The sequence below is a fragment of the Genypterus blacodes genome, unplaced genomic scaffold (assembly GCF_046128005.1).
Source record: "Genypterus blacodes isolate CSIRO-AG114 ecotype Tasmania unplaced genomic scaffold, CSIRO-AGI_Gbla_v1 ptg000156l_1, whole genome shotgun sequence".
Taxonomy (NCBI): domain Eukaryota; kingdom Metazoa; phylum Chordata; class Actinopteri; order Ophidiiformes; family Ophidiidae; genus Genypterus; species Genypterus blacodes.
The window spans coordinates 5,327,012-5,351,594 of NW_027466957.1; the positions used below are offsets into that span (position 1 = coordinate 5,327,012).

Genomic DNA, 24,583 nt, shown 5'->3' on the forward strand with positions numbered 1-24,583 from the left:
CGAGTAGCGTCAAACAAGTCATCTCTCCTCCCTGTGTTGTTCATCTCACCCTCACCTTTGCTTCTGTCATTGATCTTTTAATCTCTCTTCAGCCTATCATGCCCCCCCCCCCTCTGCTGTCCATCTCTGTCCACAGCACCAGTGTGTGTTTGACTGGCCCAGTCAAGCGGAAAGGATTAGACACCTCCTGTCCGTCTTTCACTGTTATAACCAGTCTCATTAAGCCTTCTGGGCCAGTGGACACAAGGGTGCCCCTGTTAGGGCTGAGGTTGGTGCACTGAGCGTGTGTTATCCCCGTGTACATTAGACTCACACCCGGGCTAAGAGGATTCAATCATGGTCGAGCCATCAGAGGAACCGGTGTGTGCGCCCTTCTGCCGTAATAACGTCTCATGTTGTGTCTGTGCAATCTGACGCGTCTCATTTGTCAGACGGTAGGAACGGCGTCTTCCATCTCTGGACATCACAGCTGTCACATCACAGACCACCTCAATCTAATCGGGACAGTGTCTGCCTCCACCACAAATGCTGGAAATGTCGCTGCTGTCTCTTAAACGTAGTAAAGACAGAGGTGCAGCACAGGGCAGCAGCATGTGGGATGAATGGTGTCTTCAAAGAGCTGCCGAGTAAACAAAACGTGACGCCGTGACACACTGTGACACAGTGTGACTGAGCAGGCTATGTGAGAATCTGGAGGAATATGGAAACAATGAGGCTAATTACTCATTGTCAAGTAAAGAAATCCATAAACAGAGACGCTCCTGTGACAGCAACATGCATCACTGCAGATAGAGTAATGATTCTCAGGGCCACGCTGTTCCATTTTCTGCTTCATAGTTTTCCTGTCGTTTCATCGATCGCTCACCTCGCCACCTTATCGAACACAAACCAAACATTCCCAAGTCACACGTGCTGAAACATGAATCAGCGTCTTCATTGTGCATTTCTACGAAAACGTGGCGTCAGCCCACCGCTGAAATTCTGCTGCCTGTTATTGGAACAGCTCACGTACTGTCCTCTGGTGTGTTTGCACAACACAAACACGCGGCCTTTTGCATGTTATTGACATTCCTCGCGTTCCCGGTGACCTGTGTGGAGGAAAAACTATCTCTCGCTGTGAAATGCATCCTGGAATTTTTTATGCCTGCAAAGGTTCTCAGTTATCAAGGTCATTGGTATCCAGCGTGAGGCGTTCAAGGCAAAACAGAGAGAAATGAGAGAATGGTGTAAATGTATGGAGTTGACACAGTGCGGCTCCCCTGATGTGAGACGTTGACAGCTGACATGAGATGTAATATATGTAACATCAGAAGTCAATAAGAAAGCACGAGGTCTCACCAGTTATGCAACTAATGGTGCGTTTTCTTGTCTCACACCTCTTGCTCACACTCCAATTGTGTGTTCTCTCTCTCCCCAGCTCCTTTGCCATGTCTAAGACAGCCGTGAAGAAGCTGCACTGGCGCTCCAAGGTGCAGGAGAGCTTCGTCCCCTTGCTGGGCTCTTCGGGGGAGCTAGGAGTGGCCGTCGGCGGAGGCGCAGATTATGGCGAGTTTCCGTTCGTCACCTCAGCTCCCGGGGGCGGACTCACAGTGGGTGATATCATCCTGGAGATCGGGGGAACACCTGTGCTGGGGATGACATTAGGAGACGTCCGAGGTGTGCTCAACTCCTGCCCCCATCCCATCCGCATCAAAACAGTGTCCCCAGGTATGACTCAGCTCCCGAACACGCCGCTTGATCAATCACTCTGGAGGTCACTGCTTTGTACATTAAATGTGCAAATGATCGCCAGAGAGGCAAGCAAAGTGGGAGCACAACACACTGCCTAAGCTTTTCCTCATGTGAATGACAATTTTATATTCCTCATTACGCATAAATGATGTGTTCCATCTTTAATTCTCTCTCTCTCCCCGACGCTGGAGAGACAATTCAACATTTACTGTTTCTGTTACACTCCATTGCGCTCGCTTCATTTGTCTATAATCTACACAGCAATCTGTTACCGCCACGTCGAAGCTGTCATCAATAATTATTTCACTCTCCCCTCGCTTCGTCAACAACATCTGCATCTGATCTCTCCTGATCAATTAGTCTGGATACGTCAAGGCAATCGGTCAATAAGCGGTAAGGAGGAGGTCAAAGTTGTGGGTGAGACCTGACAAGAACATGGCGATATAGTTGTCAGTCACCTGTCGAGGGACCTTGATGCTTAGAGCGGCGGGGGCTGGAGTAACGGATGTCATTGTTGGTTCTGAACAGAGCAATATGTCACCGGGGTGTCGCCTGACTGCAGCGCCCGATGGCCTTGCGTTCAAGATTGATAGCTGATTTGGCCGCAGGGGTGTAAATAGGAACCTTTACTTCTGGTTGCCGCACCGCTGCTACATCCATTATCATTCTGAGGTCTGGCCGGGCCTCCCTGGGTTGCCTGACTGCGCGTAGCGTAGACATTGATGGATGAGCTGATGCACTGCGCTGCTGTTTCACGCCTCCCTCCACTCCTACTACCACTGCCTCTCCCTCTGCTCCAGCCCTCAAACGTAGGAGCACAGGGCATCTGTCCACAGAGGTCGGCAGCAGTTACAAGGCCTTAGCACAGTTAATAATGATCTCTGGAGAAATGATACATCTGTGGAATGTTCACACACTTAAACATCCGTGTTCTCAGTGTTCTCTTATGTCTTATCAAACCCTTTGTCGCTTCCCTACATATTGCTAGTAACCTTGAGAGCTGTGACCCTGTTATGTTTTCAGATATGTTAAATATCTGCCCACAGTTTCTTTCTTTCAATTTCTTGCTTAGCAGGTGTGTGATTTCTGACTATCACAGACACAGACAATCATGCTGAAACCGAACTCAATCACATGAAATGCTAAGAGGGATTTTGGATTTTGTTCAAGCAAAGACAGCATGTGACAAAATTCTTAAAACAAGGAGCAGGATCTCAGTCTGTGGCTCCTGCTGCCACCCACAACAAAATATCAACCGTGAGGAATTTGGCTGGAATTTTGCAGACTGCACTGGACAATTGTATAAACATAAACCCAAAAATGGATGCAAAGTGGTGCAAACATTTTTTAGATTCTTGTCACTTATTGTTTTGTCTCAGCGTTCAGATCCGCGGCCTAGGACCGATGAATGATTTTTCATTTCTATTCTTTCCAGGGACGAGCATGTTTGTATATTTCCTTCCATGTTTCATTCTTAATCTGTTCTCAAAGTGAAGACGGCTCTCTGAACCCGCGACAGCATGAGGGATATCACCCATTTACAAATCTGCATGGCGTTGTCATGGTGTCAGAGAACCAATTTTCAGGTCTGATTTTTTTTTCTTAGATGTTTCTCAAACAAAATGAACAAAAGGCTTTTTATTTTATTTTTTAAAAAGGCTACAGGCTGGATTTGTTCCCCTTTCACAGGCAGATACCACATGCTGCAGCCATATGCATGTGCAGCCTCCACTAATAAAGTTATAACTACTGTGACGTTTTTTAATAGCACAGCAAATTCAATCTGCTACCCGGGGCTGAACCACTGTAACAGACGGTGGCGGTGGCAGTGGGAGTGACAGAGAAGGGGGGGGGGGTCTGCAGGGCTCGCACCAACAGAGCGGGTCATCTGTCAGAGTGACAAGCTGGGAGATGTGCTCAGCCTCATCCATAACACCAAGTGACCTGTCATCAGAGGCCGTAAAGCAGTTGAGATGATATGAGGAGATCAGAGGGAGGAATCAAGAGCGTCAGTGATCAGCTCTGCCTCCTCTGGTCAGCCTCGCCCAACTCTATGTGAAGTGATGAAGCAGACGTGTGCATGAGTAATGTGTGTGAATGGGAAAATGAATGTCGGGCCTGAAAAATTTACTAGGCAAGAAGCATTTTTCAAGTATTAAAATTAGCAGGTGAGCCGGCGCAGTGGAGGTCTGGGCTTTGTCAGTGCTTCCTAGTTGCTTTGACATGCCTCTCTCTCTCGCTCTCTCTCCCTCCCTCCCTTCCCTCCTCTCCATCCCACTCTTCCCCCAACTGTGCCCTTCCCGCAGGCTCTGCATTATGCAAGGATCTCAGGTTGTATCTGAGTAAATGCTTCACACCCGGCTCGGTGGACAGCCAACTCCAGCAGGTCATCCGAGAGAACCTCTACCTCCGCGCCGTACCTTGTAAGTCCCTCTCTCCGCCGCTCTGCCCGCCCTGTGTGGACCCCTCTATACGTCTTTTCTCTATATCTCTTGTCACGTCCACTCCCTTTGAACTTTCTTTCCGACCTTTGCCCTGCCCCTGTCATGCTGCCTTCAAGCAGCTCCGTAAATGTGCCAGTTTGCACATTTGGTGGGTTTGCAGAGTGAACATATTATAGCTGAAGCATTATTTACTTGACAGATTATTCTTCCCAGAGTGTCTCTCTTCGCTTACAGATCTCGCTAATCCTCATCAGATAACACGTCTATGGGTGTTAATTGGTGTTTCAGCCTGCAAAAGTGTTTCCCCACACTCACCCGTGTCAATAAATTCAAACACAGTTACCTGGGTGTCTTCATTAAAAAAGGAAAAAGCTGACACTTGATCAGTTTAGCTATACGATTAAAATACCATAAGTCACATTTAGGTGATACTGCAAATGCCACATAGATTAACCGCTTAAACATTCCCATAGCAACTGTCAAGACTGTCACAACAATGGGTTTCTCCCCAGTGACAGTGTCGCCCCTCTGTTTCTAACCTCTGTGCTCCCAGCTGCTGCTTTGTTCCGTCGGCGGTATTATGGTGATGAATTCTTGTGGCGGCGTCATCTTCCTTCTGGATTTTTGTCCAACCACCTGCAAAAGAGCCATTTGCTCTGCAGAGGAAGTTGTATTTTGTCTGTGCATAAACTCAAGCAGCATGGCAGCCAAAGGCAACTAGTTGTAGTACATCTGTTGCTGTCTTAATCCTCTACATGCATGACATCACGGTGGAAAGTAGGAGAGGATGCACACAAGCTGATGAGTGGGGATTTCTGACTGGACCAAGGGGTTGTTGACGTAATTATTCTGGGGGCTTTATAGAACTGTTTGTAGTCTGGACGAAACAAAATATTATCTTAAGTCTGAGGCAGCTCAGATTTGTTAATCTCTCCTTTAGTTCAGGAAGTAGGTCATGTGGGACGGTCTGCTGCCACGCTAACACACTCACAGGATCGAGGCGCAGCACGGCACAGGTCAAAACTCCCAAGATGGGGCAAAAGGATGAGTTCTCTGTGCATATTGTATATATGTGCATGGTGTAATGCAAATGCAGTCGTCCTATATCAGGCTCTTCATTACCTTAATATATGTGCATGTTGTTACATCCACCACCAGCAGCTTTATTGCCACAAGAAACATTTCATCCGTTTTCTAATCTGAATGGAATGGACATTAGAGGATCAGATCAATCAGAAATGTGTTCTTTTAGCGGGTGGATTTTCTACAAATGCACGCCTTGTGTATGGATTACATGTTGCAACATGCTACATACAGTAAATCAACCCCATGTCAGCCAAATGGTGTCAAACACGGCAAACTTGGTAAACAACTTCCCATCGCCGAGTGTGTCCTTTTAGTGAGAGCGACAGTGAGGTGGGCTCAGCTGCCGGGCCGTGTAATCCTCTGAGCTGCTGGAGATGACACAGTAAGATGCTGCTGTTGTCATGCCTGCACCAACACACACACACAGACACACACACACAGGCGTGCTCGCCTGATCCTGAGAACGCATTCCCGTTTTAGATAGCGTGTGCTCCAAACACGAGCCAGACAGTTTTTTTTTTCCCCGTCTTCATTTCTTCCCTTTTGTTGTTTTCCCTGGAGGGTGCAGCTGTGCTTGATGTGACAGGAACCTGAAGCTGAAGAGGTTTTCATAAGCAGCTCATTGTGGCCCCCTTCAGGAGCATATGCATGTTCCTCCTCCAGCCTCAGACTCCACTTTTGTTATTGTGTCGGCAAATCTGAACAATTAAACCTGGACGTCAGATCAGCTAAGATAAAGATTAACCGGCCACAGAGGCACAGGAAAGCTAATTAGATTTGTGTTAATAGTGTGAGTTTTTATGCAGTGTGGCAACCAGCGTGAACAGATGCCTGCTTTGACTTCATTCTGATCATTTTTCTTCTTTTGATCAAAGATGTGGCACAGCAGCTTTGTGCTATTTACAGAGTACCACAAGCCACGTATGCGTTTGATGAGAGGCAGCACTCTGATGCTCAAGCTGGCACGGACACAAGAAATATCATTACAAAGGCTCAGTCAAGAGGGCAGTGCATAAAAATGGAAATGAACGACATGACAGAGTAAAGTAAATGCAGGCCACTGTATCAATAATCTAGAAATCTAGAAGGGGAATTAAATTAAAAGCAAATGTCTATCAGTGCCAAAATGGAGGAGGGGCAGACTGCAGTCTAATGGAGATGCATTAACAGTGAGACAGATGCTCCCATGGGGACTAGGTCAGTGCATTAACAAACTCTATACAGTATGTGCAATTCATTTAAAATACACCTTTTTATTAATGGGTTTTCTATGTGAAAATCGTCCTTTTTCGTCTCTTCATTTCTAAAATTTTGTTCCGTGTTCGGGGGTTTGCAGGCCTTAACCAGACTTCCAATATCCCCCTCATTATTTGTTTAATAACCATAATCGTTTGTTCATGCGCCCTTGGGTGAATCAAAGCCAAAGTCGTTGTTCGGAGGCTGGCTGTGCCTCCTCCATAAAAGACTTGTGTAATTGTCTCCAGAGTGAGTCAGAGATAAGAAACATCATCATTTAGTTTATTCTGAGTATGAGGATGTTCCAGCGCTGTCAGGCAGGCGGTCTTTGGCCTTTTCAGCTGTAGGATTCATTGTTGGCTATTCGCGTGCCTCCATCTTGACAGACAGCTTTCTCCCAGTGTTGATACAGACTTCTGTGTAATTACCTCTTCGATCCCTATCTCACCCTGTCCCAGGGGATCCGCGTGCGTGGCGCCTACGGGAGGACAGGCAGGGAAGAAGAAGATGTCAATAATCCATCCTGCCCCCCCACTGACATGTCATATATATCTCAGAGGAGGCTGCATAGATAATGAATCCCTGCCTCCTGCCACATCAGCTGAAGAGATAGTGTGTTTCCTGAGGGGAGGGGGGGAGGCGGGGGGAGGGGGGGGGGGGGGGGGGGGAATTATGTGCATGCCACATGTCATCAGGAAATTTGTTATCAGATTCTTAATTACAGACAGAGCCTCATCGTCTGTCGCTGATCAATATCCGTAAACACACTTGGTGCCACAGAAAGAAGGGGTCAGTCTGATTGAGATAAGCCGCCACTTGCATGTATGTCCACCCCGTATTTGTGTTGTTTGTTTTGGTGGTGTGTGTGTGTGTGTGTGTGTATGCATGGTCCTTACAGTCCTGAGTGTGTCATTGTGGCCGCGGGAGCTGCACCCAAGACAGCAGCGCATTAATCACAGGTTTTATAGGGTAACTGGGCGTGACTCCCTCCTGCCAACCCCGCTACTACGGTCGCACGTGGCCTTCCATGAGAAGGACGGAGATTCGGCTTTAGTTTGGGCTCTGTGTCATTTTTTTCTCAGGACGGATTTGCTTGTTCCAAGGTCAGGATGGGGAACACTATTGTTTAAATGTGAAAATTCTAATTATCCCACCAGATTATTCCACCAGAGTATTTAACTTGAATGGAAATTCAATGTGACATACTTCACACCACATGCCCGTGCATGCATTTACTGGTTTTGATGGTTTGAGTCAAGTCAGTGGGGGTTTACCTCTGCGGTCCTGCCATGAGATGTGAGCTTTTTCCTGGTCTGGTTTGGTCTCACTCGTCTAATGGCCGACCAAGGTCAATGTGAATCAATTATGAAGACAGACGATTGATCATCCGAGTGCTCCGTCTTTGCAATGGTGATAGAGAGACTTTAAGACTTTTCCAATACTTCATTAATGTTTAAATTCTCTTCTTATTGATCTGTTAATAATAAAGAGGCCTTAGCAAAACCCCATCATTATAATCATACTTTTCATACTGGCAAATTGTTGTTATTGGAGTGTGTTCATTTATAATTTTCACAGTTAAATGTAACCTTCAGTTGTTAGAGTACTACATTTTGATGGGATGCTTTACTATTTTGTATTTATGTAGTTCCCTGAGTTAATGTTACATTTTAAGACCAAAATGTCATTAAGAAGACTTGTGATAATCAAATGTACATAAATCTGTATTAATAAAAAGAATAGGTCTTCTTTAAATGCCACCATACCCTTCACGCTACACTTTGAGCTATTTCTATCCTTGCAGTCATGACGTTATATTTTCTGCTGTCTCCCTCTACAAGGTACAACCAGGCCGCCCAGAGAAGGAGAAATCTCAGGGGTCGACTACAACTTTGTCTCTATCAAGGAGTTTTTCTCCCTGGAGGAGTCGGGAGCGCTGCTTGAGAGTGGCAAGTTCAAAGGTGAGGAAACAGTCCATGTACCTGGACTAATGTGTTTCTCTATGAGATTTAATTGATGTGTTTATCCTAAGGTGATGTCTGAGTACTGTGTGTTAAAGGCTATCCATCCCCCCTTTGTGTATATACGTGAAAAAATCTGATTAGATATTTATTTGGTGCACAGGCTAAAATCTTACATACAGAGTTGGAACATTTATTTACGGTTTTTGTTGTGATGATTGATACTCGTGCTTTATTAAAGGAGGACAGTCAGTTGGAAGGCTGTCACTTTATACATATTAATGCAATCAGGTGTTGCATAGCGCCCATCTACCCAGCAGACTCCTCCCCTATACGGGTCAGCATTCTGCCTCTGATTAAAAAGCTCCAACACATTAGCATCTATAATTTATGAGTTTAATGGGAGCAATAAATGTCAGTCTCATCCCGCCTTACAAGTGACATTGACAGACACATTGCTTCAGTAAAGCAATCAGGGGAATCAGCGGCAACATGGATGCAGTAGCCTGCAGAAATGGCTGTAAACGATGACGGCTGGTGACCTTGTTTCTGAGTTCGGTAATCTAATGTTTGCCCCGCAACACATTTGGGGCGGCATGAGCCACATGGAGCCGTGGAAGTAATTCAATTTCTTCCAAGCAGATTATGGAGCTGAAGATATAGAATATATATAGACGATCCCAGGGGATACATAATGCACACACTCATAGACATGTAGTATGTTGATTGTGCCAAATCGGACATAAGTGTGCCCTGCTCCTGAATAATATATGTTTACCTCATGAGATTGTGTCAAATTGAAACGGAATAACATACTGTTTGTCCATGGGGACTGCATATGTTTAAGAATCACCTATAGATTTACGTCAATGTATTATATTTATGATACAGAACCTGGCTAACACAGTAATGGTACCAATTCTGGTATGTGTATGTGCTGTATACTGTAATACCTCTTTGCATACAGTGTGATATGCTTACTACTATTTCATTTCTCCAGGCAAGATTTGTTTCTCTCGATCTGATCCGTTAATGTATCTCAGGGAATTACTACGGCACGCCTCGGCCAGTTCACATCAGCCCAGAGAGCCCCCCCATCACCTACCAGGAACACCGCAACCTGCTCCGAAACTTCCGCACACGCAGCAAATCGCTCAGCAACCTGGAGAAGACTGCAGAGGAGGAGATCAGCGAGGACGACTCGGGACTGTCAGGCAAGTGTCACTGAAAATAGTCGATATGACTGCAAGGGCTGCAAAGTCTTTCATGTAAATTAGAAGGCAAAGCATGTGCAGTAATGTTGTTGTGGTGTTGTTAAGTAGGATAGGTTATAAGTGGTCCTATGCTGATGTTACTGTCATAGATTATCACAGAGTTACTGGGCACCTTTTTATAGCTCTAGATCCTGTGATATAGTGACAGTAGTAAATGAATAGAAATGTTAAACAGCACAAGTACAGCAGCAAGGAGCTAAATACTGCATTGTGCCTCGATTTGTAGCTACAGTCTCTGATACCCAAATGAATCAATCTTCAGCATGATTAGTATGCTCTGGACTCTGAGTGGGGCTGTGGCCTCATCGATTGGCGCATAACCTCCAGAGGAAGGTCAGGCTGCCTGAGGGCAAAGTAAGCAAGGATGTAAGGCGATAGGCAAGGGTGCAGGAAGCGAGCTGCGGCAAAAAGTGAGGCAGTCATGGGACGAGAAAACAAAGTTTCTGTAACACTAATTGCCGTATAAGGTCATTATGTTCTCCAGAATGAATTGACTATAGAAGTGATAAATCCAGTACACAGCCTTATACTTACTACATAGATGCACTTTCTCATTACCAAAATTGAAATCGCTGCTTGTGTTTCACTCAAGGAATCTTTTATCAATCCAACCAGTCTGAACGATTAATAGCAAGAGCATTTTTGGACTTTGCTCTAGGGAAACTAGAACGTAGCAGCTGGGTCGAAGGCATATATGAGATTAAAGCCAAGCTGTGAGTGAGGCAGGGTTTGGCGCAAGCAGGGCTGCAGGGTGATGGATACAGGTAGGAAGATGAGAGTGGAGGCAGGGTGCCGGTATGGTAAAAAACGATAAGAGAGGGAGCAGATAATGGAGCAGGGAGGGAGGGAGTGAGAAACACAGGCAGGCAGAGATCCAAAAAGGCGTAGACGTGCTCCAAACAAGGCAGGCAGGGCAGCAGGAAGCCCGGCCTGGTGGGGGTGTGAACGCATGCAAGGTGGAGTTTCAGTGATCAGTCCAACAATCTGACCTCTGCTGAGTCATCTTCTGAAGTGATACTGTGTGGGTGGCTGGGTTTGGCAGCTCTAGTTGTGAGTAGCAGGAGTGTGGACGCCTGTGTCGCGTTGTGTCTCTCAGATTCATGCCAGAGCTCAAAGCTGAAGGACAGCTACAAGGACAGCCAGGCAAAGGGAAAATGCTTATTTTCCTTCGCCCGGTCATATGGGATGCAAAGTCACACACACACACACCGCCTCCTTTGAGGGAGGACGAAGCCAGCCAAGATGCTGACCTCAGGGCTTTCTGGCATCAGGTCATTACGCCCGGTTCAGATTGAAGGGAAACCTTTTTTTCTCGCCTACTGTACTCTATCAATAATGTATTACTTTTCAATAGTCTCATTTTTAATTCTCCCTTATTACAGGAGGCTCTGTCGGCGTCAGCAGTAGCGTCCCTCCTGGTCACCGGTCGCCCGGCCGTCCGCGGAGTTCCAGTAGGGGGAATGGCACTGCCACACAGAATGGCATTATTGGCAGCAGAGGCGTTGCCAGGCTGAGGAGTGTGACACCTGACCACTGGGAGCAGGCCTTCAGTGACCCAGGAGAGTCTCTTTACACAGAGTGAGTGACATTTGATAAATACGATGCAGACTTCCCATGATTATTAATGGCAGGCAGGCTGATCTTTCTATTTTCTGTGGTGTTTTGAGAGTAGAATTGAAATGCCAGTAACGTCACACAATATCTCCATTACTGCCTTTTCTTTCGCTGTCCCCTTTGTCTCTCCCAAGTCCTATTCCGAAAAGGACCAGCTGGCAGAGTCGTCGAGCCTCGAGCAGGGAGACCGTCTACAGAAATGAATGTGAGCCCTTTTGTCCCCCCTCCCCTATAATTATAGGAACATTGGTGAAGCATTTTACAGCCTAACAGAGGCTACATACTTGTCAAGAGAGGAAGTAACAGACACAGCCAGCTTGTTAATAGACTCAAATGAGATGGAGTGAGCTTTGTAGTTGAACAGAGTGATTAACGTCGAAACCTGGAACGGCTGGCAAAGACCCAGACTTACTGACAAACACAGCCAGGGCCAACATATGGACGGCACATGACCGACAACTCATTTCCATCGCGGGCATATGATAGAAGAACAAGGCCTGTTTCAGATGTTTGTCTTTTATGAGTGATCGCAAACTGGAGGAGACCTGATTTATTTGTCACAAAGCTGTGATCCAAGTGTTTCTGTTACAAGTTGCAGATCACCCCTCTAGCCAGCAGATGGCAATGTAACCACCATTATAGCCTCGTACATGCCTTTGAAAACATTCCAGTAGAATCTGTTACAACAGCAATCCACTCTACCTCCTTTATACATCCATCATGAAACATTCAGATAAACGGAAGTACTTGTCACTCATTTAAACATTTCATAATGATAGTGTAATGATTTACAGGTCACAGTGCTGAGTAGGGATGAGGTTACTGGGTTTAAGGACACAGTCAGCCCTTTGTAATGAATTCTACTTTTTACGTTGCTATTTCCATCAAAGGCTTTGTTTCGATTTGTATGCGTTTATTTATTCACATTAAGTGCCATCTGGCAACTGGTTTGCAGTGTTGTGACTCTCTCTCCCCTCACTCCTAAAACCTGTCACTTTGAATCATATCGACGCGTAAAACACACAAGACCATACGTGTTCATATGCGTCACTCTCTACGGTGATCAAATCTGTTTACTTACTGCCTTTTGGGACTTTTCCACTTTGTCTTTCTCTCTATTTCTGCACATTTCTATGACTACCAGGGTTCACAGATCAGCCTGTTGATCTCATGGGATACCCGGTGCACACACACATAACCAAGGGATCCAGAGGGTTTGGTTTTAATATTGTTGGAGGCAGCCGTCCTCAAGAGTTCCTCCAGGTCTACAGTGTGACTGAGAATGGACCCTCTGCCCTCAAAACAGGTAAAGAAAAGGACCATTACTGCATGGGAAGTTTACATATTGACTGAAGCTGAGAAGTAACACACACACACACATGCGCACACATACAGAATCTCCATCCATCCATCTATTCGTGTTCACTCTGCTTCCTCTCTTTGGGATTAAACTTTTCTGATCTCCCACAGCGAGAGTATATCACAATCAGCCCTTAATCCATACAGATAGCACACCATAATCCAGCTATCATAACATGTGCATATGCAGTGGTAGACACACACACACACACACACACACTCACACAGGCAGATATTATCAAGCTGTCTCTGCAGGGATGAATCTAGTTCATATCTGTTAATAGGCTGGTTTAAGGGATTAGTCGGTAAGATTAGTCCACACCCACATGAAACACACCGAGGCAGTTTCATTTTAAACTACACTACTCATTTGTTCTTGATTGCTGAATCAGGACCAAGTGACAATCGTTGACAATTGCAAATGAAAACACCTTAAAAGTTTAATGTTCAAACTTCCATCCGACAAATAAGGGCACTGCTAATGTATAATGTTATAGTGTTGTATTGATTCTTGTAGTTTTGCTTTGATAGCCGACCTCCTGGTGTACATCGATGACGTGTGTGTGTTGGGCGTGTCGCACAAAGAGGTGGTAGAGATGCTCAAGTCGGTTCCTGTGGGCCACAGTGTGGACGTAGAGGTCAGACGGGGGTATCCGATGCTCTACAACCCCGATGGTTGTACCAAGCAGCCTAGACTACTCGATCCCATCCTACTACCCACTACCACCCAGCCTCAGCCTCTTTACCAGCACCTACCTCGCCTCCCCACACCCACTCCCTACACCCAGCACCTTAACCTCAACGGGGTCCACGGCGACAGGAGCTACATGGAAGCAGAGTTGACACTAGACGCCAATGGAAACGCCACTACTTTTAACCCGAGGCAGCCGCCCCCCTACAGACGCTCGAGTACAAGCAACACGGGCTCCTCGCCCCCCGTGCGGCCCCCTCGGTCGCTGAGGAGCTTAGCCAGACTGCAGTCGCTCGACGCAAACCTGGCCAGTCAGAGTGACAGTGAGGTTGTTTCTGCCATCGGCTCACACAGGTACAGCCTGCAAGTTCTCATTGAAAGAGATAGAGGGCAGCAAAGATTCCATTATCTTGTTTTAGCGTGAAAATATAATTTCAGATTTGATCTATTTGCTTGATTTTCCCCTCAGTTATGATCCTATCCTCTCTCCTTCCTCATCAGGGCATCAATGATCCGCAATCACAACAATAACTCCCTCTCTGCACCGTCTCATCCTTTACGCTACGGCACGTCCAAGTCATCAGAGAGTGACCTGTCCACCTGCACCCTGCCAGGGTCCCGGCTGCCTGTTCCTCAGTCCCCCAGGAGGCCCTCGTCCTCCTCCGGTGGCCCTCGAAGTACTCACCCGCGCCTCTATAAACCGCAGACCTCCCACCACAGACCTCCCCTGACCCCCGACAGCCCGCATCACCACAGCTTCAATGGTTTCCATAGCAACCCCAGCCCCACTGCTAGCCCCAGCAGCATGTCGTCCCCAGGGGCGATGAGCGTGGGCAGTGGGTTTGGTGGCTTTAGCGGAGGGGAGTTGGTGCCGGTGGCTTTGGCTCAGAGTGATGGAGACAGAGGCCTCGGCTTCTCCGTGATGGCTGGGAGCCTGGGGGGAAAGGTGACTGTGGTGAAGAGGATCTGGGACAGGAAGCAGTGCAACTCCCTCCAACCAGGCGATTCCATTGTCAAAATCAATGGCGCTGATGTCCAGACCCTGAGCTGTGCACAGGTAATGGGGGATTTAGAGGAGAAGTAATGTTAAAGATACTATGTGTGTGTGTGTGTGTATCTTTACTCAATAACAAACACTTTCAGTCCATTAAAGCCATTTTTGAAAGTTTTTAAACCTGCATTATTTACATCCATAATTCAGTCTTCTTCTTCTTGTCCTTATTGGGGCATTACAGCCTTTTGCCGTGCATTATCTCCACCTACTGTTGCTATGTGGTATTGCATACAACATGCTGTGTTCACAGGTACAAAAGATTCTCCAGGAACACACCAAACATGGAGAAGTCATCTTATTGGTTTACAGAGGAGGTGAATGATTCTGCACTTTTGCTGTTAGTTAGTTTGGTAACTGACAGCCATGTTCATTTCCCTGGCTAAATCCATCTCACAGTCCTTTACTTTCTCATCATCAGGCATCTATCATTCAAGTGTCTCTCCTGGCTCTGTCCGGAGACTCCCGTCGCCTCTCCTCCACCCTCCTCCTCCACCTGTTGCCTCAGACGACCTCTTTGTGCCCCTAGACGCGCTGCCTCTGCCCCGTACCTCCTTTAGCGCGCCCACCTCCCCGGCTCTGACACATTCCTCGCTGGTCCAGAGCACCAGCTTCTTGGAATCAATCCCGGTGACTTTAACCATGGAGCCCAGGGACTGGCTCAACACGGGCCTGGAGGACGAGGGGCTTGGAGGCACAGTTGCTGAGGCAGTGCAGGAAATGCCAGGTGCCGAATGGACGCGGCAGTACAGAGGGTTCGAGGTGGAGCTGAGGAGGAAGCCAGGAGAAGGTTTCGGGTTTGTTATCGCCTCGCAGGATGTGGAGAATACCAAAGGTCAGTGCGAAGATGGAGACGTCCATGTTCATGTAATATTGTCTCCATGTTATTACCACAAGTGCTTTAAATGTTGCAGCTGTCTCGATCCTCTACCTCATCTAAACATTGCTGTGGATTTGAACAGCTGATGTTCTAACCAGACTGGCATCAGGTAGCTTTAGTTTACTTTATGGCACAGCAGCCCCGACAGTTTGGTTACCTGCCCAGAGACGAGTTTCCATTTGGACGCTCTTGTGAACAGACGCTCCATTAGGTAATTGCAGATTAAAAAACAGGCACCATGGCCGCGTGCCACTGGGTGAGTCACGATGAGTCATCAGTCATTGTCCTGTCAAGTGTTTTGTTCACATGTTGGTTTGTTGTGTCTTTGAAGGGAAGGTTGTCTTGGTTACTGTTGTCAATTGCCGTTTGGTTATCGCTGGTACGTTTTTGGCTGCTGACACCAAATTAGTTAATCCTGCCTGCACCTGCGTCCTCGTTAGCCTTTATTAGTCCCACCTGTGCTCTCCTGTGATGACGCAGAGCTTTGGCCTCGATCATTAGTCATCAAAATGTTATCGCTCGTCTGATTAAGTTATGGAGTCCTTTAGTGGTGCTTGGCAAATGTTTGAGCTAATATTCATTTAGCAGGAAGCAAGTTGGCCTTTTTGTGAATGATTGTCCTTATTGAATATTGCATACCATTTAGATCGGAGTTAAGACAGTTAAAGGGACAATGTTTAAAGTAGAAGTACACATAGTAACAGCAGTAGATATTTAAAATAACAATGTAAGTGAAAAAACTATGGTTAAATATTCTGTAAATTCCATTAATGATATTACTAATACTTTTACTAATGTGTAATATATATTATTAGTAGTAGTAGTAGTAGTAATAGTAGTAGTAGAAGATTCTATACTATCATGTAATTGTGTGTGTATGCATACATGTGTGTGAAAGATGAATGTGAGTTGGTCCTCATGTCACTACCTGGTTTGGTACAGTGTGCCAGCATACAGTGTGTGTGTGTGTGTGTGTGTGTGTGTGTGTGTGTGTGTGTGAATGCTATGTGCTCTGTGTGAGAGGACGTGTGTGTGTGTCTGTGGTTGCATCAGAACAATGATCGTGCCTCTCTGGGAAGCGAACCCATCTGAGCCGTATTAGCTTATAGTGTGGAGCTTGCTTAATGCAGGTTAACTGCAGCGTCCCTGTGATGTATGAGTCGCTCTTCCTCTCCTCCTCTCCTCCTCTCCTCCTCTCCTCCTCTCCTCCTCTCTTCCCTGCTGCCGGCCTGCTTTGGCTGCCCTCTGTTCCATTTTGATGCAGTTCAATTTGCTTTATGGGCTGAGCGAACACACGCTGATGTTGTCATCGGCAGATTAAGGTTGTAGGGTGCACCTTTCTCTGCAGTGCAGACCCCCCCCCACCACCACCCAAACCCCATTTTCATCTCCTTATATTCTCCCCTGCATTTCACTCATGTCATGTCTTTCTCATCTACCTCATTCTCTCCTCCCGTTCTTTCTCTCCCCCATCACCTCTTCACTCTGCAGCAGAAGCATCCAGTCTGATTTCAAAAGATTAAAACTCTCTCGCTCTCTCCCTCTCTCTCTCTCCCTCTCTCTTTTTCTCCCTCCCTCCCTCCACCTCCCACCTACCGCTCGCTCTATCCACCTCTCTGTGGATGCTTCATAGAAATGCTACACTCCACATTTCCCTTGCAGAGGAGCAACAGAGGAAAGCCCAGAGAGGAGCAACAAACCTGCTTTAGCTCTCGTTTCCACCAGCCGGTTCCATGTGAATTTCATCACCTCGCAGCTCACAGGGATTTTGTGGATTTTTGTCTTTAGCTGCATGCTAATCAGAGACAGAGAGCCATGCTGGAGAGACTACAGTCTGCTTTGAAAACTGTGAAGGAGTCCAAACGTAATTATTGATTTTGATTGATTGATTTTTGATTGATTTCATTCATTGTTCAGGCAGGGTAGAGAGCGTTTCAGCTCTGCGTGTGAGCTTTTTTGTGTCTCCGTGTGAAGTTTGTCGGATCTGATGCGTCTGTTGTGCCGTTCACTCTAACAACACGCCTGTTCTCATAGTTTATCTCTGACGGTGTCCCTATAGATGGAGAGTGAGTGTTTACAGTTGAGAATGGCTGACGATTGCAGGGACAGCAACAGATGAGAGCGACTGACCCCAGCTTGACTCCTGAGTGTCGTGCGGCGATTCGGAGGATGGATGTGCATTAGAGCCATTAGTGTGCATGTGTGACACACGCTCTGACATTAATGGAATTTAATGGACAGCGTTGAGCAGTGCTGAGATCCGCATGAACTAAATTGCAATATGAAGATCTTGCTGACAGACAGAGTTCTGACAGAGGCGATGCAGGCAGCAAAGCTTCTGTCTGCACCGGGCTGATGCATCTGGGCTGCAGATGGGGGGGGGGGGGGGGGGGGGCTGGGGGGGATATGATGGTGAGGAGGGGGGCTGCTACTACTGCTGAGCGGGCGATCGGCGGTAGCTTCAGAGCTGACTGGCCGCTGGGCTCACTGCAGCGGGATTACTCTGGACACAGGAACACGGAGAGCCGGAGGAAGAGACGGCAGGATGCAAAGCAGCCCGTGTGGATGTGTGTGTGTGTGTGTGTGTGTGTGTGTGTGTGTGTGTGTGTTGTTAGTAGATATGTGCATGATGACTTCATCTGTGTGTCTCCCCCTGTGTGTGTGTGTGTGTGCATTTGTGTGCAGTGGTCCAGAGTGTGATGAGCATGAGAGGTGGCGACGGGCGTTGTATCACTAATGTATTATGCATCAGCAGAGACTATTTTGCAAAACTGCCTTGGCTTTTATTTGTCCTGATTGCCATTTGTGCCTGGGTCACCCAGATTAGGCCCAGATTAGATAGTGTCTGTCAGATCTGAATTAGAGGATGTACCTTCAAAAAACAGGATTATTTTGTCCAAATTGGACTGAAGCCTGCAGCTGGGGTCGTACTCAGCCTCCCAATCCGCGCTGCTACAACAACGTTAATCTGAGGAATCTGGAACGAGCCTCCAAAAGTTTATTCTGCCTCGCGGGGGTTACATAAACACACTCTCAGTGGAGGGTCCAGCTGTCACCAAAGCACAGGAGAGAGGGGTCAGGGAGGGAGAGAGAGAGAGAGAGAGAGAGAGAGAGAGGGAGAGAGACTAGTAGTCATTGGCACACATTGAGCTGAAAGCCTTGCAGGCTTGGTCACTTAAGGCGAGTGACTGATTGAGCAAATTCATCTCCTGGCTGCTCTTTGGCTGCAGTTGCCAAGTTACTTTCACATTTTCCATTCAGTATTTCTTGTCTTTCCTTCCTTCTTTTCTTTCTTTTCCTTCTTTCCTCCTGATAAGTCCCAAATTCTATTCCCCGTGTCAGATTGCCCTATGACATCATCGATAAGAAACCGTGACTTTAGTGCTTCAGCTACTTCATTCAAAACGCTGTGTGTGACTTAAACCCACACACAGCGCACAGGATCTCTGCTACACACTCCTGCATGCAGTGCATTAGCTCATTAAGAGTGCTCGGTGTGTGTTTGGGTGTGAGCAGTAAAGCTGCCAGGAGAAGATGAACTGCATCTTCTACAGAGGAGGAAAAACTGTGGCGTCAACACAACCAACTAAGCAGCGTGCGCGCATGTGTGCGAGTGTGTGTGTGTGTGAGTGTTTATGTGCTGCGGTGTTGTGTGGCATACTAATGCGGAACAGTCTGCCAGATTGGAGGCTGTAGATGAGCTGAGCAATCAAACCCGAGTGTAAATATCTAATGTCTGGCTCGAGGAGGACATAAAGCAGAAAAGCTTGTGTTCCGTGACACTTTGCTCTTGAGGAGAAAGACAAATCAATGAACAGTGGACAGACGTTTCCCGGCGTGTCAGTGGAGAGAGAGATACCTTGATAGATGGAGAGATGAAGGAGGAGAGGAGAGTGTTTCAAGGAGACGGAGGTGGGGGGAGGTGTTGGAGAGAAAGGCGACGGTGGGAAGTTATTTATGATGCCAGCTCTGCCAAAAACAATCCAAAGTTTAATTACAGCTTGTTTCAATCTTTTCTGGCTCGTACTCCAGTCTAATAAATCTGTAACATTTATTTACATTTGACTCTGTTTATTCTTCGCTCCTCGTCCAGCTGCAGCTTCTCCCTCGACTCAAACCAAAGTTGGCAGTGAGTAATTTGTTGTGTGTGTGTGTGTGTGTGTTCTTCTTCTTCTTCATCTTGTTCTCGTCAGCCGCCTCGCTCCTTCCTCACCGCTTTGTGACGGTGCGGCGAGGCAGCCCGGCAGCCAAGAGCGGCCAGATCCGCCCGGGCGACCGCTTGGAGGCGGTGGAGGGACGCTCGGTGGTGAACCTGCCTCACCGGGAGCTCGCCCAGATCCTTCGCCGGGCAGGAAACTCTCTGCGCCTCACCATCGTCCCGCGACCCAGCACCTGTATGCACAGAGGGCACACACACACACACACACACACACACACACACACACAGGCGCACACACGCTTACAAATACACCCACACTCTGACAGATGATAATCTGACCTTCATCGTCATCTGTTCTAGATACTTCAACCCTTTCTGAGACAAATGAATATGACCCTGGTCACCGGAGCAAGAAAGGTCATAGGTCACGGCCGAAGGTGAGGGCAGAGCCATTATCAGACGCGATTTTGACTTTTCTCTGCCAACCGGTCTCTCATCCTCCTCCTCCCCTCGTCTCTCAGCGCGATTCCAGGTATTACAGCGTGGATCTGGACCGCGGCCACTCGGGTTTCGGCTTCAGCCTCCGCGGGGGCAGCGAGTACAACATGGGCCTCTACGTCCTGGCTCTGATGGAGGGGGGGCCGGCCTCACGCAGCCAGAAAATGCAGGCCAGTTGGATTTGACGACAGGCACAGAGATTTGTCCGCGTCTCCTGTACGCGGTGCCATGACGGAGTTTAATCTTGCCCCAATCTCTTGTTGTTGTCGTGGTTACAGGTGAGCGATCAGCTGGTGGAGATAAACGGAGACAGCACGGCGGGGATGACACACAGCCAGGCGGTGGATCAGATCCGCAGGGGGGGCCACCGCATCCACCTGGTCCTCAAGAGAGGAAACGGCTACGTGCCTGATTATGGTGAGAGGCAGTAGGGGAGGGGGTTGAGGGGGATAGGAGAGAGGGGGGTGGCTGATGGGAAACGTTCCAGCATGTCGTCCCAGCCGCGTGTCTGAGCGGGAACCCACAAGATGATACAAAACGTGTTAAAATGAGATGGAAAAAGCAGGGAAACTCTACACCTCTGCAGCGCCGCGTTCTTTGGGGTGTGATTTACATTGTTCTGTGTGATTCTAACCCAAAAATAAACTCTTAACGTTTCACTTTCTCTCTTCTTCTCTGGTGTTTTCCCCACTCTGTTGCATCCGCATTCCTGTTCCTTTTACTTTTACACTTTTCATTTCCCCCCTTTTTCACTTCATTTCCTCCTCCACACTTTCCTCCACTTCCTCCTTTTCACCCCCTCCTTTCTTCCTCCTTTTGCCTCTTCCTCTCCTCCTCCTCCTCCTCTCAGTGGAGCTCTCCAGCTTGTCTCTGTGTATGACCAACTCCAAGCTAGGCGAGCCCTGCTTCTATGTCATTGGACGGACAGAGAATACGCGGTTGGTAATGGTTCCTGTTAGTTCTCCTCATTTTCTGCTTCTCTACGTTCTTCTTCTCACTCGCCGCTGTTGTCTGTCTGTTAAATGAAACTGGGAAACATCATGTGACGTCACGATTGTTAGATTATGTTGATTTTAAGCCCCGAAACAACCATCACCAACTTTCACCAACACATTTACGTAGAGGCTCTATTATGTCCTGATAATGAGATCTGTGTTGTGTTTTTATTCAAAGGTTATCTGAAGGTTGTATTGAAATAGAAACTCAACCTCAAAACCATTTAATATCTGATGACGTAATGTTCCTCCTCTGTCTCACCTGCCGCTTTTATTCTCCTCCCACGTTGTGCGTCTAGGCCGTAAGCACCGAGTCACCTCCCCCTCCCTCCTGCACCCCGAGGAGCAGGGTTTGGCTGCAGTAGACCCGAGCAAGCGGAGGGGGCGCAGCTCCAGGCAGACGAGGAGGAGCAGGTCTTCGGACGGACGGGAGAAGAGGAAAGGGGAGGAGAGGAGGAGGAAAAGACAGAGCTTGTCGGGAGAGAGACGCTCGAGGGTGCAAAGCCCCAAATCTGAGCCTGAGAGCCGGGGTGGCGGGCGAAGGGAGGGGTCTCGGGCAAGCCGGGGCAGCAGCAGGAGGAGGAGGAGTAAGAAGAGGTCGAAGAGTTTACCCAGAGAGGCCCTCAGGAGTCCTGACGGTAGTGACACGGGGAGAGCGACAGAGAGGGGCAGGAAAAAGGAGAGAGGGAGGAGGAGAAGCAAAGAGAGGAGAAAGAAGAGCAAGGAGAAGGTGGGCAAGGAGCGAGTGGGCAAGGAGCGAGTGGGCGAGGAGAGAGTGGGCGAGGAGAGAGTGGGCGAGGAGAGAGTGGGCGAGGAGACGGTGGGAGAGGGGAGAGTGAGTGAGGAGAGGAGAGTGAGTGATGAAAGGGCGCAGGAAATAGTGAATGAGGAAAGGGCGAGTGTAGAGAGGGCGAGGGGTGCGCAGGTTGACGAGCCGGAGCAAGATGAGGAGCGAGAGGAGCAAACGGCAGATCAGAAGGAGGAAGAAGAAGGGGAGGAGCAGGTGGACGAAGAGAGGGAAGAGGATGTCAAACTACCCATTCCAATTCTTAACCAAAGGCTGCCACAACCCAAACAAAAGTGGGGGGCGGAGGATCGTGACAACTGGGAGATAGCGGCCAAGTACAGAGAGATGCAAGAAGATGAAGGGAGCGAGGGCGTGGCAGAGCAGGACTGGAGATGGAATGAAGACGAGGGAGGGACCAGAGACGGGGAGACTGAGTTGCTGGACAGGTACAACACAGAGAATGGGTACGTTGGGGGGCCTTCGATGAGTTTCGCCGCGCCGAATCGGCCGTTGCAGAGGAAGCCCTTCTCCTTCCTCACCTCCGTGCAGTCCCTGCAGCGGCTGGTGGACGACGAATCAGAATCCGGAGGCAGCCAATCAGACGCCGCCAGCATCTCAGGCTTCTCTCTGGTCGCCGCCGAGGCGCCCAGGCGGAGGGCCGTGGCACCGCCGGGCCCCTGGCTCACACCCAGCCAGCAGAGAATGGCTGAGGTCATAGAGGAAAACAGGCTGCCTGCAGAGTGGAAAGAAGGAGGAGGAAGAAGAGGAGGAGGAGGTGCTGTCTCGTGACTTAACTAGAAGGAGGACATGCAACAGCTGAATGATCCTGGGCCAGATTCTGTCCTCTGTTGCCGACACACTTTTCCTCCGGGTCACTTTAGTATGTACAGTACAGCAGTGTGAAGTTTTGGTGCCTTTTTTACAGCAGACCTCTGGCTGATAACGTGGCTCTCACACTGAACACTCGCCCTCCTTACCTTGCATCTGCCTCTTTTATTTTTGCAGCATTCGCGATATACGTTACCAGGACAACAAGGTTTTTTGCAGACGCTTTGGTGTAACCTACTTCCAAACCCTCTTATGTCATCCTACAGTCTAACACACGATAGCACCAAGTACCCCATGATGTACACAGACACTTCATAAACACGCACTTATACCTCACGGAGATACTGAGCAATAATAACGCAGCTGTCAATCAACCATCCATATCCACCGCACCACCAGCTCCGGTCTGAGAGGAAGAGGTGTTGGGTTTGTTTGATCCCTACAAACAGACACTGTAATCCTGTTGTTACGTGTATCTGATAATTCATGATGACGTTTAATGCAAATCCCTTTTTGACGGCAGGTGTAAAGTCTATACTCTGTAAATATGTGTAGAGAATCAAAGGTCAAACTTGTACTGTAAATATTCTATTTACGTGAGCCTGGCACTAGTTTGTATAATTCTACAAATACATCATAGTAAGTCTATATATAAATATATTATATCTATATATTAAATGGAACAGATAGCAAATCATATTATTTATCATTGTGTGACACATGGTATAAAGCTTTCGTGAAGAAGTGTAAACACACGATTAAGAAGAATATTGTACCTGCCCTGTCTGTTGATGAATGTTTGGTCACATGCTGCTTGAGAGTGGATTAGGGCGCTCCCCTCTGTGCCCCTCTGTGCCCCTCTGTGCCCCTCTGCAGAAGAGAGCAGAAGATGCCAAAAGTACGCATTAAGTGTGTATATTTCACAAACTGTTACTGTTGTTTATCTGGGGTCAGAACAGAATCGCAATCTAGATTCCAGTCCGTGCTGTGCCCATCGTGCCACGTACAGTTGCCTTGGTAACATAAACCACTTTATCCTAACCACTGATTTTTCTTACTGTGAAACCCTTTCTGCGAGGCGTTCAGTGATCGAGAGATGGACGGGATTTTAGTCATTTCAAGAATGCCAAAAAAGATGCCCTTCTTTAATGTCAAATCGATAAGAAAAATTCTGAGCTGGGCGTTGCATCAGAAACAGCAAAATAGCACATCGGTTTGTTTTGCCCACTCTTGATTATCATTTTTTACATTCTGTTATGGAGACAACAGGAACCACCCCGTCTGAGTGGATACTGTGAGATGTTATTTTTCTATGAAACTTATCTTTTTCGAACTACTCAGGTTTTCAGATAACTTTGCTCTAGATAAGCCATGAGAAAGAAAGTCTCCAGAGTGACTTCACTTGCCATTTTCATACCGCAGAGTGGATCCATATCATATCTAATGTTGCAGTGTTGTGTTGATTCTTTATGCCAGCGTTGATGTTGGCCCCTTGATCATAGTTAGCAGTTCATAATCTGTCTGAAGGCTGTGATGCCCTGAAGTGAAGTCACTCCTCTCATCCGTATCATCCCCAACCGAGAGGTGAACTAAATATACGTACATGTGATATACAAACAGTATATGGCATATATACAGTGTAGCCACGTATCTTATATGTGAGACTTATTTTGTAATATTTGCTAATGTTCCTTTTTTAGATTTTCATTTCAGAAACAAGATCTATAGCGAAACTGTAAACAAATTCTAATAAAACTGCAAATAAACTAATGAAGTGATGTTTTACAGCCGTTGTGCATCTTTTTCTTGTAGCTCATTGCTGGAGAGAAAGAAGTGAAAGAATGAACAGTAGATGGCAGCAACATTGTGCGTTTTTTTGGAGAGATCTGTTGGATTTGGCCAGAGGCAAGTGTGTGTGCGTGTGTGAGTGAGAGAGAGAGAGAGAGAGAGAAAGAGAGAGTCTTAAAGTGTATGTAACCAAATTGTTTA

At 47.5% G+C, this 24,583-nt stretch overlaps 1 protein-coding gene across 1 annotated transcript in view; it reads left to right on the plus strand.

Moving 5' to 3' along the window:
* The window catches only part of magixb (MAGI family member, X-linked b), a 31,051-nt gene extending 6,689 nt beyond the window's left edge, over positions 1 to 24,362 (plus strand). Inside the window, exons 2-17 of the mRNA XM_076166901.1 lie at positions 1,418 to 1,707; positions 4,038 to 4,154; positions 8,339 to 8,458; positions 9,502 to 9,672; positions 11,115 to 11,310; positions 11,481 to 11,551; positions 12,491 to 12,652; positions 13,237 to 13,750; positions 13,898 to 14,453; positions 14,701 to 14,764; positions 14,869 to 15,282; positions 19,521 to 19,721; positions 19,847 to 19,923; positions 20,008 to 20,154; positions 20,263 to 20,401; positions 21,279 to 24,362. Of these exons, the coding sequence (XP_076023016.1) occupies positions 1,428 to 1,707; positions 4,038 to 4,154; positions 8,339 to 8,458; positions 9,502 to 9,672; positions 11,115 to 11,310; positions 11,481 to 11,551; positions 12,491 to 12,652; positions 13,237 to 13,750; positions 13,898 to 14,453; positions 14,701 to 14,764; positions 14,869 to 15,282; positions 19,521 to 19,721; positions 19,847 to 19,923; positions 20,008 to 20,154; positions 20,263 to 20,401; positions 21,279 to 22,555 (4,506 nt within the window). The 5' untranslated portion in view covers positions 1,418 to 1,427 and the 3' untranslated portion in view covers positions 22,556 to 24,362. The remainder of the gene's footprint in view (positions 1 to 1,417; positions 1,708 to 4,037; positions 4,155 to 8,338; positions 8,459 to 9,501; positions 9,673 to 11,114; positions 11,311 to 11,480; positions 11,552 to 12,490; positions 12,653 to 13,236; positions 13,751 to 13,897; positions 14,454 to 14,700; positions 14,765 to 14,868; positions 15,283 to 19,520; positions 19,722 to 19,846; positions 19,924 to 20,007; positions 20,155 to 20,262; positions 20,402 to 21,278) is intronic.
* Positions 24,363 to 24,583: the final 221 nt, after the last annotated feature.